This window comes from Hemiscyllium ocellatum, chromosome 4 (assembly GCF_020745735.1).
Source record: "Hemiscyllium ocellatum isolate sHemOce1 chromosome 4, sHemOce1.pat.X.cur, whole genome shotgun sequence".
Classification (NCBI taxonomy): domain Eukaryota; kingdom Metazoa; phylum Chordata; class Chondrichthyes; order Orectolobiformes; family Hemiscylliidae; genus Hemiscyllium; species Hemiscyllium ocellatum.
The window spans coordinates 15,651,394-15,677,890 of NC_083404.1; the positions used below are offsets into that span (position 1 = coordinate 15,651,394).

The following is a 26,497-nucleotide window of genomic DNA, read 5'->3' on the forward strand; positions in this document are numbered from 1 at the left end:
CGCCTATTTTTTCTCCATGAGTAGAGTGGTCAATAACCAGGGGGCATAGAATGAAGGTAAGAGGTATAAGACTAAGAGAATACCGAGAATGTTTTTCGCCTAGGAGTTTGCACTTCACTGCCCACAAAAGTGGTTTTAGCCAGAAACTCTCCCTTCATTTAAATATTCACTTGCATTCCCACAGTCTTCAGGGTAGTGGACCATAAACTGAAAAACAGGATTATTGTAGTTAGACCGTTGCTAATTGGCATGAATGTAATAGACTGAATCGCCTCTTTTTATGCTGTACCCATCCTTTTTGGGGAGACAAGGTCTTGGTTTTGGGTTTAAACATTGGAAAAGTAATGAAACCTCCAAGGCCACCCACTTCCTTGGTGATTTTACGTTTTCTCCCTTCCAAGCTCTCATTCTTTCAATCTGCAACGCTTCCCTTCTTTCCTTGTTTTAAACTTGACTTAAAGCTAGAAACTGGCCTCCTCTGGTCAAAAACTAAGAGTACACCTCCAACTGGGGCCTTGCATTCGATAGTGTGAAGAAACAACTAATATTTCAATTCAGTCTTTAGGACAGTGTCTTGTGAAAACTCTCAGTTAATATGGAAAGTTGGAAATGCCTTCAAATAATAAGACCACACCTACAATAGGTAATTTAGCATTGGCACCAATGATCTTTGCCATATCAAACAGGCCCAGGGCATGAACTGCTTCCTTGTTTACTTTTAATATATTTAAATTTAGTTACCCTATCCTCTTGGGAGTGCTAAATAGCCTAAAGGCATATGTTTTAAGTGCTGTATTTGCATTTAAAAGTCATTATTTTTAGTGAGGCCTGGAAGAATTTGATGACATGGTGTCACTATCTGTCTGTGTGTCATTGTGTCTGTAATTGGTAATGATACCAGCTGTAATTGCTCATGCATGCAAATGAAATTCTTTGAAACTTTAGCTGGGTATAAATAGCGACATTTCAATTTTAGAAAGCTTGCTTTTTTAAACAGATTGATTTTTAAAAATATATCTCATTTGAATTATCATATAATCTATTATGAAGTTATTAATAAATGTTGAAACGTGTTTAAAGATGAGTTTTTGTAATATTATAATTAGTCATTTCATTTTGCTAAGCTAATGAGATTTAATTAGCACCACAAATGGCCTACAGTGTGTGACATCAGTCTGGCAGCTGTAAATTACATCTTATTGGCAATGCTGCTTCCATTATAAACTGACATTGGGTTAATTTGTTGTTATAACATCAGACTTCAGTTTGCTGAGTGCCAAATGTTGAGATCTATTTAATGAAGATAATGCTGGTGGGCAATATCTAAAGAGCAGAACTAAATAAGAAACAACTTAGATTTTTACAGAATTTCTCATGAAATAAGATATGTCCAAATATCTGCTAACCCAGTTGCTGAGTAAATTAATTCGATCAGTCAGAAACCCATAAGCACAGGGAGATCCCTGCTTCAGTCGCAGTCTGAAAAGTGGGCTCATCTCATCAACTACAGCAAAGAGAGTTCTGTCATTTACCTTTAATAAATAATAATCAATGAAGGACCTATCATCGATTTCTGTAGAAGTCATTGCATTCGTGGATGTAGTCAGGATTATGTTTGGCTATGATAATCCTGGCAGAAGAATGGCATACCAAAAGGCATTGTCATGATTCACATTAGAATAATGGCTGCTTTTAGACAGAAGGAAGATTTGCATTTATGCCACAATGATAAAAGAAAACTTAGTGAGAAAATAAAAATATTGGAACATATAGCCAGATTTTAATTTAAAATGTTTAATTTTAAATTAATTATTCCCCTTCCAGAGTGAGGACTTTGGATTTTTTTATATCTTCAAGGTTTAAATGGTAATCTTCAGAATATATAAATGTAATAAAAATCAGAGGCATCCGTTCCACCATTTTACCACCTTTATATTGAAAATGAAAAATCATCCATTTTCTTCTTTACAAAAATAATTTCAGTCACAATATTCTCCATTCTTTTTGCGTCTGGGCTTATCCAAGGTCATCCAGTAATAGATATTGAATATACAATTCACAGTCCTTCCTGTTATTTATACGTTTTCCTTCATAATCCAGATTTGAGAGCTAGGTGTTCGATCTTTTCCTTGGTAAATTTAGCATTATTAATTTTGCTTTCCTATGCTTTTCACTAGCTTTTGTTCCCTTCCTTTCATGACTTTTCAATGAAGTGCGGTTTTATTCGTATGTGTTCTCCATTGAAAACTCACCCGACTGCACGTTATGAAGCTATGGGCCTTGACACACTGTTTGATTCAATGGATGGTCACGGCCAAATATGATCCCATTCTTATCTTGCATCTCTAAACAATAGATTTCCTGCAGCGGTTGCTGTATTATAATCTCTAACACTGAGTAGTGTTAGATTTGATACAACCATAGAATAGTTACAGGACAAAAGGAAACCCTTCAGTCATTCATGTCCATGCCATTTCTTTGCAGGAGCAGTTCATCTAGTCCCAATCATTCATCCCCTACCTTTGTCAATGACACTGTGATGTGTTTCTCTTCAATTGATCATCCTTTTGAAAACGATGACTGAATTGTCTCTGCCATATTCTCACTAAGTGCATTTCAGCTCCTAACTACTTGTTGAGGAAAATAAGATGTTACCTCATTTTGTCATTTTTTTCTCTGTAGTCATCACCATAAATCAATGTCTTCTGGTTTTTCGTCCTTTTGCCTAGGGGAACAATTTCTACACTGTCTAGTGTCCTCAAGATTTTGAACACCTGAATCAAATTTCCTTCTTGAAGTAAACAAGCACAGCTTTTCCAACATTTTTCTCAGTAAAGATAGATGTAAAGACTATAATTAGACAGTCATACAACTGAGAAACAGGCCCTTCAGCTCATTATATCTATGCTGACCAACAAAGATTAAACTGCACTAATCCCATTTACCTGCAATTGTTCTACAGCCTTGTATGCCCTGATGCTTCTTAGATGTTGAAAATGTACCTGACTCCACCACCCTCTGTGGCAGCACATTCCATATTTCTCTCACACTCTAGGTTTAAACTTGTTTTCTCAGATCCTTTCTAAACTATTTACTCCTCCCCTTAAACTCATGCTGTCAAGTTGTCGAAAGGTCTGACATAGGAAAGAAATTCTCAATCATCAATCAGATCCTCCTTCAGCCTTCTCTGCTTTGGGGCGGCATGGTAGCTCAGTGGTTAGCACTGCTCCCTCTCATTGCCAGGGACCTGGCTTTGATTCCTGCTCAGGTGACTGTATGTGTGGATCATGCACATTCTCCCCATGTCTGCGTGGGTTTCCTCCCACAATCCAAAGATGTGCAGATTAGATGAATTGGCCATGCTAAATTGCCCACAGCATTCAGGGATTTGTAGGTTAGGTGCATTAGTCAGGGATAACTGTAGAGTAGCAGGGGAAAGAGTCTGGGTGGGTTACTCTTCGGAGGGTTGGTGTGGACTTGTTGGATCGAAGGGCCTGTTTCCACACTGTAAGGAGTCTATGGAAAGCAAGGAAAGCAAACCCAGCCTATCGTGTCTCTGAGATTCTTCATCCCGGGCAACATCCTGGTGAATCTCCTGTGCACCTTCTACCGTATAATTGTTGCTCTGCCCAATTTCACAGCTGATCAATATCAGACGTAGCCTGAGATCATCCTCTTTACTGTCAACAGCACTACCAATGTTTGTATCATCTGCAAACTTACTTATCATATCTTCTACATACACATTTAATATACATAACAAACAGCAAAGATCTCAACATCAATCTCTGCTGTCTAATATTAGTCACAGGCTTCCAGTCATAAAAAATGTTTTCTCATTTTCACCATCGCCCTTTGCCTTTTATTTGTAAGCCAATTTTAGATCAAGTTTGCTAATACTCATGTCTTTCACTGAAATATGTAAATCCCTGTTTTGTTCTCCCTCTCCTCCCTTTACCACCTTTGACTATTTGCCGAGAGAAGACATTTTGATTCCCTTATGTTAGTTGCCAGTTTCTTTGAATGAGAGTGAGGGCTGTGGTGTGGGTAGATGAATTGACGTGTTGTCATGATACTGGACGGCATTCAAGTCAGTGATCAAAAAACACTTTAGGGAAGATGTGTTGGGTAGGCTAGAGGTTATTAAGATGGACAAATCCCCAGAACCGATGGGATCTATCCCAAGTTGCTGAGGGAGGCAAGAGAGGAAATAGCTGGGGCCTGACAGATATCTTTGTGGCATCCTTAAATACAGGTGAGGTGCCGGAGGACTGGATGGTTGTTCATGTTGTCTCCCTGTACAAGAAGGATAGTAGGGATATTCCAGGTAACTACAGAGCAGTGAGCCTGACGTTGGTGGTGGGAAAGTTGCTGGAGAGAGTACTGAAGGATAGGATCTATTTATTTTTAGAAAAAAATGAGCTTATCAGTGATAGGCAACATGGTTTTGTGCGGGGGAGATCGTGCCTTACTAACTTAATAGAGTTCTTCGAGGAAGTGATCAAGTTGACAGATGAAGGAAGGGCTGTTGATGTCATATACATGGACTTTAGTAAGGCATTTGATAAGATTCACCCTGGTAGACTAATGGAGAAAGTGAAGTCACATGGTGTGCAGGGTGTTCTAACTAGGTGGATAAAGAACTGGTTGAGCAACAGGAGATAGAGAGTAGTAGTTGAAGGGAGTTTCTCAAAGTGGAGAAAGGTGACCAGTGGTGTTCCACAGGGGTCAGTGTAGGGGCCACTGTTGTTTGGTAATATACATAAATGATCTGGAAGAAGGCACTTGGTATGATCAGCAATTTTCAGATGACACAAAGATTGGTGGAGTAGCAGAAAGCATAAGGGACTGTCAGAGAATACAGGAGACTATAGATAGACTGGAGAATTAGGCGGAGAAGTGGCAGATGGATTTCAATCCAGACAAATGTGAGGTGATGTATTTAGGCAAGACTGATTCTAGAGCGAATTATACAATGAAAAGAAGAGCCTTGGGAAAAGTTGATGGGCAGAGAGATCTGGGAGTGCAGGTCCATTTTACCTTGAAGGTTGCTGCACAGGTGGATAGAGTGGTCAAGAAGGCATATAATATGCTTGCCTTTATTGGACGAGGTATTGAGTATAAGAACTGGCAAGTCATGTTAACATTGTACAAGACATTTAGAATACTGTGTATAGTTCTGGTCGCCACATTACCAAAAGGATGTGGACGCTTTGGAGAGGGTGGAGAGAAGGTTTACGAGGATGTTACCTGGTATGGAAGGTACTAGCTATGAAGAGAGGTTGAGTAGGTTAGGTTTATTTTCATTAGAGAAAAGGGGATTGAGTGGGAACCTGATTGAGGTTTACAAAATCATGAAGAGTATAGACAGGTTGGATAGAGACAAGCTTTTCCCCAGGGTGAAGGATTCCATAACGAGAGGTCACGGTTTCAAGGTGAGAGGTGGAAAGTTTAAAGGGGATATACACGGCAAGTACTTCACACAGAGGGTATGGAACGCATTGCCAGCAGAGGTGGTGGAGGCAGGCACAGTAGATTTATTTAAGATGAGTCTGGACAGATGCATGAGTAGGTGGGGAGCAGAGTGATACAGATGGCTTAGGAATTTATCGACATGTGTAAACAATGGATTTTCATCGACTCAGCCCTTAGAGGGCCTAAGGGCCTGTTCTTGGGCTGTAACTTTTCTTTGTTCTTTCTTTTTTGTTCCTTACACCTGGTAGGAGTTTCCAAAATTGCGAGGGGACTGGATAGAGCAGATAGAGAGAAACTGTTCGCTTGCAGAAGGATTGAGGTGGAAGGGGAGATTTAAAGTTATTTACAAAAGAAGTAATTGTGATATGAGAAAAAACATTTTTAGACAATGAGTAGTTCTGGCCTGAATACACTGCCGAGAAATGTGGTGAAGGCAGGTTCAACTGAGGCATTCAAGGGGAATGAGGTAATTTTTTTGATTAGAAACAATATGCAAGTGTACAGACCAAAGGCTGGACAATGGAATTATGATCAGTCACTGCAGACACTATAGGCCTAAAGGTCTCCTTTGTGCCTTATCACTTCTGTAATTCTGTGCTATTTGTAGCACATCAAGAGGTCGAGCCAAGGATGGAGAAGAAAATAACAGTCTCAGAAATGGAGGTGAGAAAATGGCAGGAAAGGACAGGAGGGAATAAACCAATGATAACACTCATAGCCAGGCCGAGATGTTACACATAATAAGACAAAACTAAAAGTTCTGTATTTTAATGCATGCATAACAATTAAGTCTATTGTTTGCACACATTAAAGTAAATAAATCTGATAGCCATTATGTGACTGCACGATGGTAACGATTGGGCCCTGAGAAATGAGGTTTACATGACATTCATGAAAAATAGGAAGCTAGGTAAAGGTGGAGTGGTAGCTCTGTTACTCATTGTTGGCATCGTTATCAGAGTGTAAAATCAATTTGGGTGGAGATGAGATACAGGAGGGGAAAGAGGTCACAAGTAGGACTGGTTTATAGGATGCCTAACAATAACCACAATATAGGATGAAGTACACAAAAATAAAAGTGCAATATTGAGTATGTGTTATAGAGAGACATCAATAATAATGGGTTATATTAATCTGCATATAAACTGGAAAAATCACATTGGTAATGATAGATTGAAAGAAGAGTTTACAGAATGCATTTATAATATCTTCTTAAAGCAGTATGTTCTGAAAAAAAAATCAGACAGCAAATTATACTAGAATTGCTATTGTGTAATGTGACAGGATTAATTAATGACCTCATATTGAAGACACATTAGATAACAGTAACATGATTGAATTTTACATTCAGTTTGAAGGGAGAAAAGGGCGGTTCTAAGACAGAAGCAGTGGCAGATGTAGGGGATATTGCAGAATACCTAGAATAAATGCTATTCAAAAAAAGAATAAAGGCAAATTCTATTGTGAGGACCCAGCATCATGACAAATTAAAGAGGTTAAAGAAAACATCAAATTTACTGCAAACGTATATTCACAAAGATTAAAAGAGCAGAAAAAAATTAGTTAAAGATTAGCCAGCGGAAAGATAATACGCCATGAGAGTCATTGAGTCACAGAGATGCACAGCATGGAAACAGACCATTTGGTTCAGCTCATCCATGCCGACCAGGTATCCCAACTCAATCTAGTCCCACCTACCAGCAGCCAGCCCATATCCCGTCAACCCTTCCTATTTATATACCCATCCATATGCCTTTTAAATGTTGCAATTGTACTAGCTTCCACCACTTTTCTGGGCAGCTCATTCTATAAGCATACTATCCTTTGTACCACCCTCTATTTATCCTATCCATGTCCCTCATGATTTTATTAACCTCGAAAAGGTCACCTCTCAGCCTCCAACACTCCAGCGGAAACAGCCCCAAACTATTTAGCCTCTCCCTATAGCTCAAATTCTCCAACCCTGGCAATCTCCTTGTAAATCTTTTCCATACCCTTTCAAGTTTCACAACACTGGTGACCAGACTTGCACATGATATTGCAAAAGTGGCCTAACCAGTGTACTGTGCAGCTGCAACATGACCTCCCAACTCCTGTACTCAATACTCAGACCAATAAAGGAAAGCATACCAAAGCCTTCTTCACAATCCTATCTACCTGTGACTACTTTCAAGGAACTATGAACCTGCACTCCAAGGTCTCTTTGTTAAGCAACACTCCCAAGGATCTTACCATTAAGTGTATAAATCCTGCTAAGTTTTGCTTTTCCAAAGTGCAACATCCTGCATTTATCTGAATTAAACACCATCTACCACTCCTCAGCCCACTGGCCCATCTGATTAAGACCCCGTTGTAATCTGAGGTAACCTTCTTCGCTGTCCACTACACCTCCAATCTTGGTATCATCTGCAAACTTATTAACTATACCTTTTAGGCTCACATTCAGCACCGATCTATGTGGCACTCCACTGGTCACAGGCCTCCAGTCTGAGAAACTACACTCCACCATCACCCTCTGTCTTCTACCTTTGAGCCAGTTCTGCATCCAAATGGCTAGTCCTCCTGTATTCCAAGAGATCTAACCTTCCTAACCAGTCTCCCAAGGGGAACCTTGTCAAACACCTTGCTGAAGTCCATATAGATCATATCTATCACTGCCCTCATCAATCCTCTTCGTACTTCTTCAAAAAACTCAATTAAGTTTGTGAGACATGATTTCCCATGCACAAAACCATATTGACTATCCCTAATCAGTCCTTGCCTTTCCAAACACATGTACATCCTGTCCCTCAGGATTCCCTCCAACAACTTGCCCACCACCCAGGTCAGGCTCACTAATCTATAATTCCCTGAGTTGTCCTTATCACCTTTCTTCCTGATCTTTGAGAGACCCCATTCTCTCCCTCGTTGCTCTTTTGTCCTTAATGTGTTTGTAAAAGCCCTTTGGATTCTCCTTAACTCTATTTGCCAAAGCTACCTCATGTCCCCTTTTTGCACTCTTGATTTCCTTCTTAAGTGTACTCTACTGCCTTTATACTCTTCTCAAAATTCACTCGATCTATCCTGTCTGTACTTGACATATGCTTCCTTCTTTTTCTTAACTAAACGCTCAATTTCTTTAGTCATCCCAGCCTTTCCTTTCACCCTAACAGGAATGTACTGTCTCTGGCTCTCGTTATCTCATTTTTAAAGGTGTCCCATTTTCCAGCCATTCATTACCTGCGAACATCTGCCCCAATCAGCTTTTGAAAGTGCTTGCCTAATACCGTCAAAATTAGCCTTCCTCAAATTTAGAACTTCAACTTTTAGATGTGGTCTATCATTTTCCATCACTATTTTAAAACTAATAGAATTATGGTCACTGGCTCCAAAGTGCTCCTCCAGTGACATCAGTCACCTGCCCTGCCTTATTTCCCAAGAGTAGGTCAAGTTTTGCACCTTCTCTAGTAGGTGCATCCACATACTGAATCAGAAAATTTTCTTGTACACACTTAACAAATTTCTTTCCATCTAAACCCTTAACATTATGGGACTCCTAGTCTATGTTTGATAAGTTAAAATCCCCCAACATAACCACTCTATTATTCTTACAGACAACTGAGATCTTCTTAGAAATTTGTTTCTCAATTTTCTTCTGACTATTAAGGGGTCTATACTACAATCCCAATAAGGTGATCATCCCTTTCTTATTTTTCAGTTCCACACAAATAACTTCCCTGAATGTATTTCCAGGAATATCCTCCCTCAGTACAGCTGTAATGCTATCCCTGATCAAAAACACCACTCCCTCACTTCTCTTGCCTCCCTTTCTGTCATTCCTATAGCATTTGTACCCTGGAACATTAGGCTGCCAGTCCTGTCCATCCCTCAGCCACATTTCTGTAATTACTTTCATATCCCAGTCCCATGTTCCTAACCATGCCCTGAGTTCATCTGCTTTCCCTGTTAGCACCCCTGCATTGAAATAAATGCAGTTTAATTTATCAGTCCTAGCTTGTTCTCTGCCTTGTCCCTGCCTACCCTGACTGTTTGATTCACTCCTTTTCTCAACTGTACCAGTCTCAGATTGATCTCTTTCCTCACTGTCTCCCTGGGTCCCACTCCCTTCATCTTATTCGTTTAAATCCTCCTGAGCAGCTCTAGCAAATCTCCCTGTCAGTATATTAGTCCCCTTCCAATTCAGATGCAATTTGTCCTTTTTGTACAGGTCACTCTACCCCAGAAGAGATTCCAATGATCCAGAAATGTGAATCTTTCTCCCATACATCAGCTCCTCAGCTATGCATTCATCTGCTCTATCACTAGTAATCCAGATATGACTACTCTCGAGGACCTCCTTTTTAAATTCCTACCTAACTCTCTACATTCTCCCTTCAGAATCTCATCCGTTTCCCTTCCTATGTCGTTGGTTCCAATGTGGACAATGATCTCCTGGGGCCTTCTTCCCCTTGAGAACATTCTGCACCCTCCCTGAGACATCCTTGATCCTGGCACCAGGGACGCAACACACCATTCTGATTTTTCACTGCTGGCCACAGAAATGTCTTTCTGTGCCTCAGACTAGAGAGTCCCCTAACACAATCGATCTATTGGAACCCGATATAGCTCTCATTGCATTTGAGCTTGTCTCGATACTAGAAACTTAGCTGCTTATACTAAATGCCCCTGAGAATCCATCACCCCCTACATTTTTCCAAAACAGCATACTGTTTGAAATTGGGATAGCCACAGAAGACTCCTGTACCACCTGCTTACCTCCCTTACCTTTCCTGGAGTTAACCCATCTATCTGACTGGATCTGCAACTTTTCTCCCTTCACATAACTTCCGTCCATCACACTCTCTTGCTCTTGTAAATTCCTCATTGCCTCTAACTGTCACTCCAACTGATCTATTCGAACTGATAGCATTTGCAACCAACTGCATTTATTGCAGATATAATCCTCAGTAACTCGTTAGGTCTCCCTAAACCCCCACATCCGACAAGAAGAGCACATCACTCTGCTAAGGGCCGTTTTTGCTTCTTCCAATCTCTAGACCCAGAAAACAATAGGAAGAGTTTCTACAAGGATTTAAAAAGGCAAAGAATGTGTGAAGTGAGCATTGATTCTCTTGGGAATGAGAATTGGATATTAATCATTTATAATAAGGAAATAGATGAATTACAGAATCTCATGAGTCTTTGAGTGCAGAAGGAGTCCATTCAGTCCATTATGCCTGCACCAGTGAGCATATAAATGCACTGTGCTTGGATTTCTAGAAGGCGTTTGTTGAGATGCCATATAAAAATTAGTGCACAAAGTAGGAATTTATGTTGTAAGGGGTATTAAGTTAACATGGATGTAAAATTGACTAGCTGGTAGAAAACAGAGATTAGGCGTTTATCTCTTTCTGATTGGCAGGATGTAATGCATGGAGTCCACAAGGTTCTGTGGTGGAGCCTCATTTTTTAAAATTTTATCTCAATGATATAGATGAGAAGAGTGAGGCAAGGTGAATATATTTGCAGATAACATAAAGATAGGTGGGAAAATATATTAGATGACATAAGGAGCTTTTTAGAATGATACAGAAATCTTGAGTGATTGGGCAAAATTCTGGCCGTGTTATATAGTGTGGGAAAAATTTGGCAGGAAATATTAAAAAAATCAGAGAATTATTTAAATGGAGGATAACTGCAGAATTCTAAGGTGCAGAGGGACCTATGTGTCTTAATGCATGAGTCACAAACATTAGTATACATGTGCAACAAGTTAAGAAAGTTAAAGAAGTGCTATCATTTATTACCAGAGGTATTGAACATGAAAGTAAGGGTCACAAATAGAAATTGCTGGAAAAGCTCAGCAATCTGGCAGCATCTGTGGAGAGAAATCAGAGCTAACCTTTAAGATTGAGTGACCATTCCTCAGAAGGATTTGAGGAAGGGTCACTCGACTCAAAACATTAACTCTGATTTCTTTTCACAGATGCTGTCAGACCGGCTGAACTTTTCCATAAATCTCTATTTTTGTATCTGACTTACAGCATCAACAGTTCTTTCAGTTTTTATGAAAGTAAGGATGTTATGTTCAGTTTTCCAGAATACTGGCGAGATCACACCTCGAAACTGGTCTAGATTAATACCTGGGCTGAGCAGATTATTGATGAAGAAAGGTTGTTCAGGCCAGTCTTGTTTCCAGTTTGGAAGAGTGAAAGAGTGACTTTGTTGAAATATGAAAAAGATCCTGAATGATCTAAATTAGGTGGACATGGAAAGAATGTTGTCTCTTGTGGCCATGTCGAGAACTAGGGGCACTGTTTAACAATTAGGAGTCACCCTTTCTGAACAGGAATTAGGAGGTTTTGTGATTTTTGGAACTCTCCACCTCTGACAGGGGTACTGTCAGGGTTATTGAATACATTGAAGATGGGGGAACATCTAAGTGGAGAACGTGCCATGCCCGATTTTACTGGTGAGACTGCTGAAGTGGACAAAACAAAATTAAGCTTTTAGTTATTTTGACAAACCAAAAGAAACCAGAGCCCAAATCTGAAATACATCAATATGTTGTTTCATTGGGCTCTGCTCTGCCCTGCATTAAAGAGTTATCTTGTTGCTTGCTCGGCACATTGACATCTCCAAATATTGCACCATTCTGAATGCAACAAGATTAACCATCAGATTTAACCAGTAGGGATGGACAGCTCAAGAGGTCTATTTAAATGATGTTGAGCTTTAAGATAGTTGTGACTTCATCACTCCTAAAATAGAAGTTGTTCAAAGTCAAAAAGTTAGAATCTAAATCATTTTAGTTCTTCCTGTATAATAATAGTTTTTTACCACAGGTGCACCATCAAATTAAAAGAGATGAATTTCTGCACATGTAATCAAGGTGTAAACCCTACATCAAGAGCTGAATAAGTTGAGCAGCAATTTTAGAGCTGGAGCAAATTACTAAAAAAGGATATGATCCTGAAGAAATTTAAACACGTTTGAGACTTTTTGACTGGAGGTTTAGAGGCATCAAGAGCGACATAGTGTAATCGGAGTAAGGGATATCTGGATTGTTTTGAGATAAGATATGGGTATCCAGATTTCGAATGAGCTAAAGTTTACAGAATGTTGAGGATAGGAGGCCACTAGAAGACTATTGATATTGTTAAGTTTTTCAGAAACTAGAACACTATTGAGAGTTTCAGTATTAGACAGGAATGTTACAGCAGTGGAAGCAGACATTGTTTATGATATAGAGAAATATCAGAAGCTTACCTTGGTTGAATCAACCACCTAGCTTCTGCGTGGCAGTGACCAGAATATAATCCATATTCAGGGCTTTTGTGATGCAATGGGCTAGAAGGTCTGAGGTCACCTTCCACCTGCTCTGGAGGTGTGTCATAACACGATTTGCACCTATTTCAATTATTCTTGGAAATTAGTTCCTGATTTCAAGACTTCATGCTTTACTGTTTACCCCAGCAAAAGTTGAGAATAGTTCAGTCCAAGAGAGGCATATGGCTCAATTTATTATACACCTGACATATCAGCAGATAAACCTTAAGTGCCAATTGTTCAGCATCATCTTAGGAAACAACGTCACTACCGCCACCGCCACCCCCTCCCCATCTATTCCCCACCCCCCAATATTTTATTGGAAACATCTATAACAACATATTGGTTCAGGTGATGTGGAGCTATCACCAGCAGAACAAATTTTAAATATTGGGTTACTCTACTCAAGACTCCCTGATTACCCAACTTACATGGAGTCTATTCAGCAGTCCTCAGAAAAAAAAACATGAGAAGGCATTTTTTAGATATTCATTTGTGTTACCATAGCCTTCAGGGCTATGGGCCAAAAGCTTGAAATTTAGATTAGTCTAGTGAGATGACCAGCAAGGCCATGATGGACTGAATGACTTTCTTCTGCACTGTAAACATCTATAGGTGTATTAGACTTGTGCTCTAGAATTAACAGCACCCATGGCTAAATCGTTCCAGCACAGTTACAAGACTGGCATTTATCCACGTTGCCCTGGTTTGTCATAAAAAGTGGGAAAAACTCCAACCTGACCAATTATCACCCAACCAGTCTACCCACAATCATCAGCAAAATACAATCATCATTTACAATGCTATAACCTGACTTATGCACAATGATGTTCATTTTGGGTTCTGCTGAGCAAACAATGCCCAGATCCCATGAATAACTTTAATGCGAATATCAGTGCTAAGGATTGAGTTGGAAATTAGCACAGTAGTCGATACTGATGTTTAAGGACCCTGTCCACTTCTATTCCTTTGAAGAAACTGGCCTAGGAACTAAGGCCATGTATAATACACGCATACATAGTTTTTTCTTCTTAGGTTCTGTAAGAAGCAACTGTTTGAACATATTGTTCTCTCTCCACGCATTATTGTACAATGCCATGCCTGTCTACAAAACTGATTTTTAATTATGTTGCTCTAATGGTAAATGCTTGATCTCTCTCCTTTTACTCTCTTCCTGTCTTAAGCATGCTGAATGTTATTATTGTATTTAGATATTAACTAGAAAGGAATTTGGAAATGATAAGTTTCTACTGTCTTGATGTAACAAAATAAGTTGTCAGACATCATGCCAATTGACAATGTGATGTCCTATGTACAGACAACAGCATAATAGCTTGAAGCCAGAGCAAATCACTGAAGATTATTATTAATAATTTTCTTATTTGCTATGGATGACACTGAATAGTATAAACCTTCTATCAGAAAATAAAATTATTAACACAATGAATAGTCTATTCTGAATGTCCTTGGCAAATGGTGATTTTGTTTTCATTTTTGCAATCAGCTAAATGATAGGTGATTGAATGCTCTGAGAGATCACAAAGTCTTTTGATCAATTCAGGATTCAAAAGAAACCACAAAATGTACAACATGAAGAATTCGGAACAAGAGAACCAAAGGAATTGAATATATAGTTGAAAGAGTTAAATTCAAAACTAATTTGCAGAAACAATATAGTACTGAGAAAATGGTCAATCTGTGAAACGGGCACCCGAGGGTGATGGTGGAAGCAATTAATATTGATCAGTTGAAATGCAAATTAGATTCCTTTCAGAAAACAACGTTTTGGGATACAGCATGTCAATAATTTGAGACATCGCAGTGTGGTTATGCAGCATGCTTGGGAGGGGCAGGTGAATTTGAGACCAAGATTCCCAAAGATTCCCAAAACTTCCCATTAATAAGAGTTTATTGATCATGATTGATTGCTATGACCAAGCAACAACTCCATTACACTTGTATTGTCCCACTACAATTTATCCAGAAAGTAGATATAGTACGTTTGGACCTGTTGCGATTCTTTTTATTATTTCCCATTCCTGTGTTCGTATGTATGGCAGTTTAAATAAGATTTCCAAATGCTTTTTCATATCTACTGGACTATTGTGCATATTTTGGCTATTTATTTTGAAAATGACATTGAAGCATTATAGATAACCAATTTTAATAGCTCTGTGAAGTTCCTTCTTTTGAAAGATAATGTTCAAGTGAAGACCCACACAAAATAGCAGCATGGAGAAGTAGGGCAATGAGGATAAGACAATCGTTTTTGGGCTGTTCTCAGTTCATTCCCATTTGGTAAAGTTTTAGAATTAGGAGTATATGCATGCTTTATCACACTTACTAAATGATGCAGCCTTCGACTGTAATCTGTGGTCAGCATTCTTTAGTGTTCACTGTATCGTTCATGAAAATAACATATTATTTAGTTTAATGACAGATTCTGTATTACTCATATTACTTGTTCATCAATATATTTCAGAGAGAAGTGATTTATTTTTGCTTCAAATTTCCCAATATCAATGCATTATAATTTAATATTTTATATTTCTTCATAGACAAAAGTATGTGCATAATGTAGCACCTTGTTAGTTCTAGACAGCTTATGAAAGTGTTTCAGTCTTCACAATTAGATTGGGTTTTATAATATACCCTTTCAGGGATCTACAATGAAGCACCTCTGTCAACCTTTATTCTATTCACAGCTCTGGCAGCTGTTTGAAACAAAAGAAGCTACATTTAAGTAATCAAAATATCTGTATTGCTTGGCCATTTACAGTTCCCTATCAAGACATAGAAAAATGTTAATTTTAAAAGATTTATTTTATGACCTGTAATTACTGTCATTAAGAATGCTCTGGAGACTAACATGGAGCTTTGACTGAAATTTAGCTTGACACATTCCATAATTAATGCTGAATTAACATGTTACATTATGTGCCAGATAAAATTATTTTCCTTGCAGCTAGGTCTACAATTCAAGGCATCATTGAATGGTTACACTGACTAACATATAATGTTTCAAAAAATCTGCTTCAAATACATATCCTCATTCAGGACTTTTTTTTTAAAATCTAGTAATGTCTTTTAACAAAAATTGTAAACATATACAGGACAGTAACTTTCAACATTTAAATATAATTAGAAACAAAAGGTTTTAAATTCAGCTAATAATCTTATGTGCTACATAATTCATACCAGAAGTTCATTATTTCAAAATATTTGTTTGCAACAATGTACAATGTAAAAACAGCAGAATAAAGTACAACACAAAAATATATGCTCCTTCTTATATTTAAAGCAGATGGGGAAGACATCTGCATTCTGCAGATCATGCTGTTTAAGTCAGCCTTTGAACTATCTCCAAAACTCTTATTCACCAGGTGTTAATTGTGAACTGCGATGAGGGTGGTTACCTTCTTCAATTTTTTTTTAAAAAGAGTTACATGAGTAATTCGTAATAAATTAATGCTGTGCGGTTTATTAAATTAATTGATTTCACACAGACACTTTTAACCACAATCAAGGCATTGTAAAGCCATCAAATTCATTGTCGAGCATCAGACACAGACTTCATTAAATTTATTATGGGCTGAAATTTACCAAAAATTGACTAACTGTCAATTTCTGAGAGTTTCATGGAGGATTTCACTCTGTGAGCTCTAGTTAGTTATCTCATATAATTCCCCACAGCTTATCTCAGTATTGTGCATGATGCCTCAATGGCACACTACTTGTGCTATTATACATTCAGCATTAGTAGATTTACCACTGCCAGTCCTCCTGGCATTGGTGCCATATTTAAAGCCCAGGCACCTTATCAAGCACTGCCTGACAGGAGCTGCCTTTCAAAGCGTATAAAGTGGGTGCAGGTTGTAAAAGAAAACCTTCTGAGGACACATAGTGGCGCTGGCGAGATTTCATTGCAAATACAATGTCACATTTGTAAATGTATTAGAATTTTACATCACACCCATCTGATTGACTGTCATTGTGACTGAGCTAGAAGAATCAAGCTACACAGGTTATCTGTCCTTACTGCCCGGCATCTCAGAACCCTATCCTAGGGAGCTATACTCTTTCCTAATGCCCAAAATAGCATAACATGTTCTTAATGTTCAATGTAGGCACATCACATGCTGAAAAACTTTCAAGTAGTTGAAAACATTCACTTTTATTAAAAAAAAGCAAAAATATGAAGAAAAGAATCAAACAAAACACAGCTGCATTTGCCTTTGAGAACAGTCAGGGCCTTTTGAGCAACAACAGATTTACAGTAAATGAGTGATCATTGCATCCACTTCACCTTTGAACCATGCGTCGGTTAAATTCTGTCTGGTTTGTAGTGCCTGATGCAGTCCTGCTCGATAATGCTGAATGGTGACCCTCCTCCTCAATGTTCTCGCCTTCCTCCTCAGAAGACTGCAGGCACTCTTCCTGCTTTTTAGTATCCATCACATCCCTCTTTACCTCCTTCAGTCGTGCGAAGGTACAGTATGCGAGGATTATGCAGCAATCTGGATCTGGAGGATACTACAGCATTACCCCCCCTCCCCCCCTGCCCGATAACCCCTTCCAAAAAGACTGATCCAAGCATTGAAACCTTACCTTCAGTAAGCCTATTTTCTGCTCCACCATGACCTTGGCTGTATCCAAACTCCTCCGCCTTAGTCAGGGATTCTTAATGAATCAAGCCTTTGAAATGAAGCAGAAACATGAAAGCTGTCAAGAACATAGGCATCATGACAGCTCCTAGGGTGCCAGCGCAAACCTTTAAAATGTCTCACTAATGATCACAGATTGATGGGAATGGAATTTTTCCTTGGTTGATGGAATCTGCCATGTTATGATATGGTTCTCTGAGCACAATGTTGTATAGTTAAGGTGCCCTACACCTGGGAAATCCAATTATGTCAGTAAAGCCAACTACATGAGCTGCAGCATTAATGTTATCATGGAGAAATGAGATCAAGTGGTGCAATCTGGCACAAACACACATTGGTTACAGCCTTAACACATTTGTGAGTTGAGTGTTCTGAAGGTATATTTTGTCTTGAGCATCTTCTTCAGTGCAGATTTCATCTTCTTCCATTTTACACCAGTTTTTCACGAACTCCAAATTCTCTCACTTACTACCTTGTTATTGAATGAGTGCACAAATATATGCCTTTGAGATTGGAAATTTCATTTGTTCTGCTGGCGAACCCATTTCTGTTTGTTACTGGCAATTTGACGTTCAGTCTTCTCTATATGGGCACAACTTAAACTCCCAGACATCTTCACAACATGTATTTCTGGGATGAAAAATTGAACCTGACCAAAGTCAAATCCAATTTTGTGCCTGAAATGGGATGGGAAGACCATATACACCATGTTTTTGATGCCAAAAATGGGATGTCTGATTGATTTATAAGATGATAATTCATCCAGACTAAAGTCACAAATAGCAATAAAAACATTTCTGAACACAACAAGCATAATTACCCCCATGACATACAAATAAGAGGTAAGTTTTCTCTCTCTCTCTCTCTCTCTCTCTCTCTATTCCCTGTTCTGATCATGTACTTTTAAATCTGCCTGAATTTCAGATATGGGAATGTCAAACTTCAGCTTTTACCTAAAATTGTAACTTCCAATGTTGCATCTAATCATGTGGTGTATTTACACTAGTTAGTTCTTAAGTTTATCTCAAAAAAGATATTAATGCTATTTGTATATCAGTTGCAGGAACATTTACAGTGTATTAAGAAAATTGTGATTGAGACTACCTACCTAATTATAAGGCTTTAACTGGAATGGCAAAGAAAACAAAACAATACAGCCTTAATTCCATTGGGCTTGTTCCACTGCAAGTCAAGTAGGAGCCACCCACTTGAAGGATGCTAATCTCATTGCAAATTGCAGAAAGAGGGTCATTGACTTGTTTGGAGCATGCCCCTTTAATTTGCCCTAAAAGGGCCTTTCTGTCCTGAGAGACCCTGAGTGAAAGATCTTTAGTACCAATGGGAACCATTATGCTGGCAACTTGTTAAGTCCCTTCAGAATTAGTTGCATGCAGGTGTCAAACTTGACAGGTTCCCTTCCCGAAGGACCTCAGTGAACCAGTTTTATTTTATAAAAATCCAGCAAGTTTCAAGTGTCACATTACAAATTACGAGATTTAGCAAACTCCATTTGACAGCTTGCTTTGGTGGGATTTGATTGCACAACTGCTGAATTGCTCGTCAATAACCTTATTATAATGGAATAACAATTGCATTTACTGAGAAAGAATTAGTCTGTTATTTATTTTTGCTTTCTCAGGTACAAGAATATGAAGAAAGACTGAAAGAACTTAGTGTCCAGTTGAATCAAGCACTGAAAAAAAATAAAGAAAATCTCAAAGATTTGGTCACCAAAGATGAACAACTGATTATGCATGAAAAGGAGATGGCTGTTTTATGTGAGAAGCTCAAAGAAAACATGGAAGAGGTATAGTTGTGATAGCATTGTTCGCAATGAGTGTCAGTCATCCAGTGCATAATTGGGTGTATCCTTTGTGGCTAAACTATCAATATTATTTAGTAACTTGACAAACCTTTTGCTCTTACTGTACACTAATAATATCATACAGTGCCTAGAGAAGCACAAAGCAAATGAGCTGACACTTTTTTATTTACTGAAATAATAGAGAATAATTCTGAGCTTTTAAGAGAAGCACAGGTTAGATATAAATAGACATGATTCATAGAGTGCCGATCCCTGCAGGAATGACACTTATCTTTGATCCATGGATTACAGATTTACTCTTTAAGTGGTGTCTTTTGTAAGATTTTTAAACCACAGTTTAATAACTTCTGTGTATTGCCTCCTTTTTCTCATCTTCACGCTGTCTCTGACTGACATCAATAAATAGCACAGCATCAACTTGCGTGGGCTGTTGCCAACACACAGCTTGCTTTCTCCCTTTTTACTACTTTCATGCACCACACAATACATCTGTGCTGTCAGACAATCTAGCTAATATTAGTTTATGGATGAGTTGATATTTCTCGCAAAAACTGGAGTCACTCAGTTACTTATAAATACTTCACCTTCTTGTTAAAGTCAACTTCCTTGTTCCTTTTTGCTTGCTTAAGTTGAATGCGAAGATGTTGAATCTCAGTATTCTGCTTGATCTGAACTTAATTTTAAACTTCCTAGCCTGTCCAATCAGAAAACTGCCTAAGCCTATTAGGAATGTAAATTTTGTAATGTTCAGGAGAAGGACTGAAAATCTGCAACTCTATCAAATATGAGGTCAACAACAACACAGAGATTTGAAGTGTTGATAAGGGTTAGATGAAAACGTTAAATTGTCAGCTGATGAGGCTGAGCATGGATTTGTAAAGGGTAGGTCATGCCTGACAAATCTGACTGAATATTTTGAAGAGGTGACAAAAGTAATGGGCAGGGGAATGGACTGAAAAGGGTAATGGAATGCTGACCTTTTTATCAAGAAGGCTAGAATACAAAGAGGTAGAGGTCATATTTCAGCTATATAAAGCTCTGGTCAGACCATAGCTGGCATTGTGTGACAGACTTAGACACAACCAGATTAGCCTTGGAGGCAATGTAGGATGATTCCTCAGAATGATACATGGAATACAAGGATTAAGTTATAAAGAAAGAATGCACAAATTAACATTATAATTCCTTGAATTTAGAGGGTTATGGGACAATTTGAATTGAGTTTTCAAAATACATTGGGGAACAGGGTAAAGAGAGAAACCTTGTACTGGATGTTGATTGTATCATTAAAGGTATCAGATGGGCAAATGGGCTGAGGAGTAGCAAATGAAGTTTAATTTAGATAAACGCTAGGTCCTGCAATTTGGAAAAGCAAATCAGACCGAACTTATACACTTAATGGTAAGGTCCTGGGGAGTGTTGCTGAACAGAGAGATCTTGGAGTGCAGGTTCGTAGCTCCTTGGAAGTAGAGTCATAGATAGATCGGATAGTGCAGAAGGCATTTGACATGCTTTCCTTTGTTAGTCAGAGCAGTGAGTATAGGGGTTGGGAGGTCGTGTTGCAGCTGTACAGGACATTGGTTAGGCCACTTTTAGAATATTGCGTGCAGTTCTGGTCTCTTTCCTATCGGAAGAATGTTGTGAAACTTAAAAGCATTCTGAAAAGATTGACGAGAATTTGAATTACAAGGAGAGGTTGAATAAGCTGGGGCTATTTTCCTTGGAGTGTTGGAGGCTGACGGGTGACCTTATAGAGGTTTATAAAATCATGAGGAGCATGGTTAGGGTAAATAGACAAGGTCTTTTCCTTGGGGTGGGAGAGTCCAGAACTAGAGGGCATAGGTTTAGGGTGAATGGGAAAAGACATAAAAGGGACATAAGGGACAACTTTTTATGCAGAGTATGGAACATGTATGAAATGAGCTGCCAGAGGAAGTGATGGAGGCTGGTACAATTGCAACATTTAAAAGGCATATGAATGGATATATGCATAGGAAGGGTTTGGAGAGATATGGGCCAAGTGCTGGCAAATGGGACTGGATTAGATGAGGATACCTGGTCAGCATGGACGAGTTGGACCGAAGGATCTGTTTCCATGCTGTAGATCTCAATGATTCTATGACTAGTCTAAACATTCAGGTCAATCCTTTCAGCAGTGAAATTAGGAAACACATCTATGCTTAAATTCTGTTGGAAGTTTGTAACTCTGTTCAACAAAAGGTGTTTCATGCTTAATTACTTGTAGATTTTAAAACTATTCTCAGGTTTCGAAATTTGTTTCAGTTTTGCCCACTTTTTGGGCACCAAATCAGCACGCAAGCCTTTGGTCTCTGGTCTCTTTTAATGAATGTATCCCAAGATCATATGAAGTAATTGCTTATTACAGGAGCCTTAGAGATGAAATGCTCCTGGCCATAAAGTGAGATGATCTTTGTGGATGACCTTGAGAAGGGCTGTCCCTTGCTATAAGCCTCTCATTTACCCAACAATATTACCTAACTGCAGTATTACTTAGTTTCTCTGCCACAGAAAGTATATTCCTTTATCTAAACACCATCTTCTGGAACATTAGCGGTACTTACCTCCTATCCTGCACATGAGAGTAATATCAATTTGTGTAAACTGAGTTGTGTAAGCCCAACTCACCTCCCAAAAATCTTCTGGAATAGAAAAGTTCCCTGCCTCTTAAGCATTAAAGCAAAATCCTTTGTCATTATTGACACAATTTCTTTTTGGATTTTCTCTTTCCCATCTCTATACTTCCATTCACCATATTGCTGCTTAATGCTCTATTTATCTTATTCGAATCTTTGGTAAAGTTCTCCTCCACTTGTTCAAACATTGATGTTTGTTCTTTAACCGCAATTTCCTCACTGATTTTCCACTGTACATCTCTTTTCACTTTTAAACATCTTTTCAAATATCTTTCTTCTCCTCCATAATATCCAGGCTTGGTATCCATTTTTCTTATACCTATTTGCATTTCACAAAGTAACATTTATTTTCCAGATTTAAATTAAAGATGTTATTTGATTGCAAAGATTTTTTGATGACTGAAATTGTGAACAAGAGGAGTGCAATTTCCTCTCTGATATTTTCAAACTGAAATACCATTTATGTTGGTGCACTTCCAGAGAAATAATATGATATTGTTGTTGCAAACGTAGGACCAGCTCCTGGACGATTTGCCCGTGGGCATTGAAACAATGGCAAAGCATTTGGCTTAAATTGACATTGTAGTAGTGGACCATTGTAGCTATCCTAGAATACCCAAATAACTTATCCAGTCCTCACCTAGAGGAGGCATATTCATGTAAATATATCCACAAAATCATGTAAATCATGGGTTTCCTGTTAGCCTCTACCAATCACTGCATAACTTCAACATCACTAGACATTTATTTAGCTCCTGATGTTTTGATAAAAGTTTGAGAAAAAGAAGTTAGCTTCATTCATCTTGAAAATTAATTTTCCTGTTTCTTTATTTTTTCACGAAAGTAATGTATTGCAAAAGAACTAGAACTGAGACCCTAAACACTAATTCTGCTAACTCTTATTTCCAATATTCTGAATGGTCTGCCACCCTCTGACAGGGTATGTATCACTGTTTATTCAATGCTTTACACCCCTATGAGAATGAGTTTGCAATAGTCAGCTTGCCAGCACACACATTTGGGTGCCAGATGTCTCCATCAGATGCCTCATATGCATTCATAGAGTCAGAGTCATACAGCATGGAAACAGACTCTTCGGTCCAACTCGTCCATGCCAACCAAGTATCCCAATCTAAACGAGTCCCATTGCCTGCATTTGGACCATCTTCCTCTAAACCTTTCCTATTCATGTACCTGTCCAAATGTCTTTTAAATGTTGTAATTGTACCTGCTTCTACTACTTTCTCTGGCAGCTCATTCTAGACACCTACCACTCTCAGTGTGAAAACGTTACCCCTCTGGACCCCTTTAAATCTTTCCCCTCTAAACTTAAAACTATACCCTCTAGTTTTGGACTCCCCTACCCTTGGAAAAAGACCTTTGCTATTCACCTTATCTATGCCCCTCATGTTTTATAAACCTCTACAAGGTGTTGTGGACCAGGCCCAGTCCCTCAAAACATTTTTAAGCAGGTAGCCCAATGTTTTCTATTAGTTTCAGGTAAGTATATAGTGGATATTCCCAGAGTGAATTAACTGGTCAGATGGCCAAGTTTTAAACAAACAATTTATTTACAACTTACGGAATGAAACGCAACGAACTGAAAATAGTGTACCCAAATAACGTATCTCAACTGAATCCGACAGGCTACCCCGACTTAATGATGCTGTTTTAAAATATTTTAAACAGCCCCAGTAAACAGACTCCTTAGCACGAAGAGTAGAAATGATGCAAAAAGCCTACAGGTTACGAAGTGAGAAGGGCAGAAGGAGCGGGAGAGAGTCCAGTTTCAACTGTGATCTTGACTCAACTAACCTTTGAACTGAACTGAACTGATCTGCCCAGCTAGAGAGCTGGTCACGCCCCTTGATTCTATCAGTTTTGTTTTAAAGACTTGAAAGCTTTCTGCCTAAAGCATTATCTGTTAGGTATAAACAAAAGGGCCCTAATGAACCACTCAAACTTCAAAAATGTTGGAAGCTTGGGTTGTTTAGAGCCTCTATGAAAAATATCAAGGACAACGTAACCTTGTAAAAGGACCAGCTTTGTGACACCTGCCCCCTTAAAACAAAATGAACCGTCAATATCCAAAGATGGCTTCATTTTTCAAAACCTCAAAAAAAAATTGGTTAGTACTCTAAAACATACACATTCACTCACTATAAACATGCAAACATGCTACATCCGGATTCAGTTTGTGGTACTCCTAACATCGAACACCTCCATCTCTCATTCAAGTCTCAATAATGCATTGGCAATCACATTTTCTCGACCTGCCACATGCACAATTTTCAAATTGAATGTCTGTAACAACAGGCTTCATCTAAACAGTCTGGCATTTGTACTTAACTTTCTCCACTAATTTTAATGGGTTATGATCAGTCTAAATGATTGTCTCAGATGTGTTACCAGCAATATAAACACTGAAATGTTGCAATGCCAACACCAAGCTCAAAGTGTCTTTCTCAACTGTCGAACATTTCTGCTGATGAATGTTCAATTTCCTGGAGAAATATCCAGTAGGTGTTTCTATCTTGTTGTCCTCTTCCTGCAGGAGCGCAGCACTGACACCCACATCACTCACATTGGTAGCCATCTTGAAAGGCTTTGCAATATCAGGTGTGGCTAATACCGCGGCAGTGGTAAACAGTGTTTTCAAGCTTTCAAACTCTTTCTGACAGTCCACTGTGCACTGAAACTTCTTGCCTTTCTTTAGTAATTCAGTGAGTGGATCAGCCACACTGCTAGAATTCGGCACAAACTTTCGATAAAATCCACTCAATCCCAGGAGCCATTTGTCGATGATATAGGAAACTCCACAATTGCCTTTGTTTTCATACCCCGTGGAGCCACTTATCAGTGCCCAATAACATGGCCCAGGATGATGACTTGGACTTTGGCAAACTCATGTTTAGCTAGGTTTATCACCAAGATTGCTTTCTGAAGTCAATCAAACAAGTCCAACGAATGTTGTGAAAGTTCCTTCCATGAGTGACTAAAAATTACCAGGTCATCTATGTGCACCACATAGTTGGGTAATCTGGCAATGACCTTATTGGTCTGTGAAATGTGGGCAGAGCGTATTTCATACCAAATGACATGGCTTTAAACTGAAATAGTCTATTTTGTGTTACGAAAGCTGAAATTGCCTTGGCTTTTCAGACAAAGGTACCTCTCAGTAGCCTCAGTGCAAGTCAAACTTAGAAATGTAAGTTGCTTGTCCCACCTTTTCAACACAGTCTTCCAACTGCGGAATTGGATATGCATCAGTTTTTGTAACTGCATTGACTTTGTGATAGTCCACACATGCTCGCATGGTGGCTCAGTGGTTAGTACTGCTGCCTCACAGTGGAAGGGAACCAGGTTCTATTCCAGCCTCGGGCAGCTGTGTGTGGAGTTTGCACCTTCTCTCTAATGTCTGTGTGGGTTTCCTCCCATAGTTCAAAGATATGCAGGTGATGTGACTGAAATAGATTTGGAAACCACACTGTGTTTTATGGACCAGCTCATAATCATCAGCCACTTCAGCTGCTAACCCTGCTGTTTTAACCCTCTGCTCTTCCTTATGAGTTTGCACTACTTCAGCAAGTAAATTCTTTAATTCCTCCAAAATAGTTGTCACTCTAAGAGCGTTGTAGGTTTGCTCTATTTTTAAAGCTCTTATCCACCTATCAAAATGACTTTGTTTGATCTTTTCAAACTCAACATAGGTTTGACCAGGGTCCCTCCTTAGATTCCTGAAACATTGTCTGTCGTCTTCTGGTACAAGCTCATATGCACTTAAGGTAGCTTTCTTCACCTCATACTCCCCTGATACCTCCTCTGATAGTGGTGCGAATACCTCACCCTACAAGTTTGATTTGCATCAACAAAATCCACATGGTCAGTGGCCACTGCATTTGTTTAGCCACTTTTTCAAATGAGATGAAAAAGGTTTCCACATCCATCTCATCAAATTTAGGTAAGGTGTGAATATATTTAAACAGTTTCTCACCAGACTTTTCACTACCATGGGTTTGTTTATCCTCACTCTCTTCCTCACTAAACCTACCTTCACCCTTCCTCTCCAGCCTTTTAAGGTGACTTTCCTTTCGAAGTGTCATTTTCTGAAATTCAAACATTCTCTTTTCCCCTCACTTCTGCTTTCATTCATAACTCAAACTGTTTAATTTTTGCTGCCCTTTCATTACTTCGCCTCTAACTCAAGCTGTTTCATTTGCAATTGAATTTTAGCCATCTCTTGAGAACCTGATGATGTTTCCAGCAAATTTAACTACTGAGCTACTGCTGTAATCCTCTCATCTTTCCTCACTGTAGGAGGTAGCTTCAACTCCAGCTTGTCTACTCATTCCCACGGTTTGGCCTTACCTACCTTTTGTAAAATCTCCAAGGTCACTTCTTCCACCTCCAGACAAATCTTCGTGACTGGAAGAGCCATTGCTATCCCAAGCTATGTTTACCCAACCAGCTATGTTTACCCAACCAAATCAACACCCGAAATAAAAGACACTAACGCCTACCACTTGCCGCCTTCAAGTCCAACAACTCTAATCCCCAACTTGGAACCACAG

At 38.9% G+C, this 26,497-nt stretch overlaps 1 protein-coding gene across 1 annotated transcript in view; it reads left to right on the top strand.

Annotated features, from left to right (window-relative positions):
• LOC132815300 (polyamine-modulated factor 1-binding protein 1-like) overlaps positions 1-26,497 on the top strand; it is a 318,458-nt gene that overhangs the window by 193,256 nt on the left and 98,705 nt on the right. Inside the window, exon 17 of the mRNA XM_060824144.1 lies at positions 19,087-19,254. Within this exon, the coding sequence (XP_060680127.1) occupies positions 19,087-19,254 (168 nt within the window). The remainder of the gene's footprint in view (positions 1-19,086; positions 19,255-26,497) is intronic.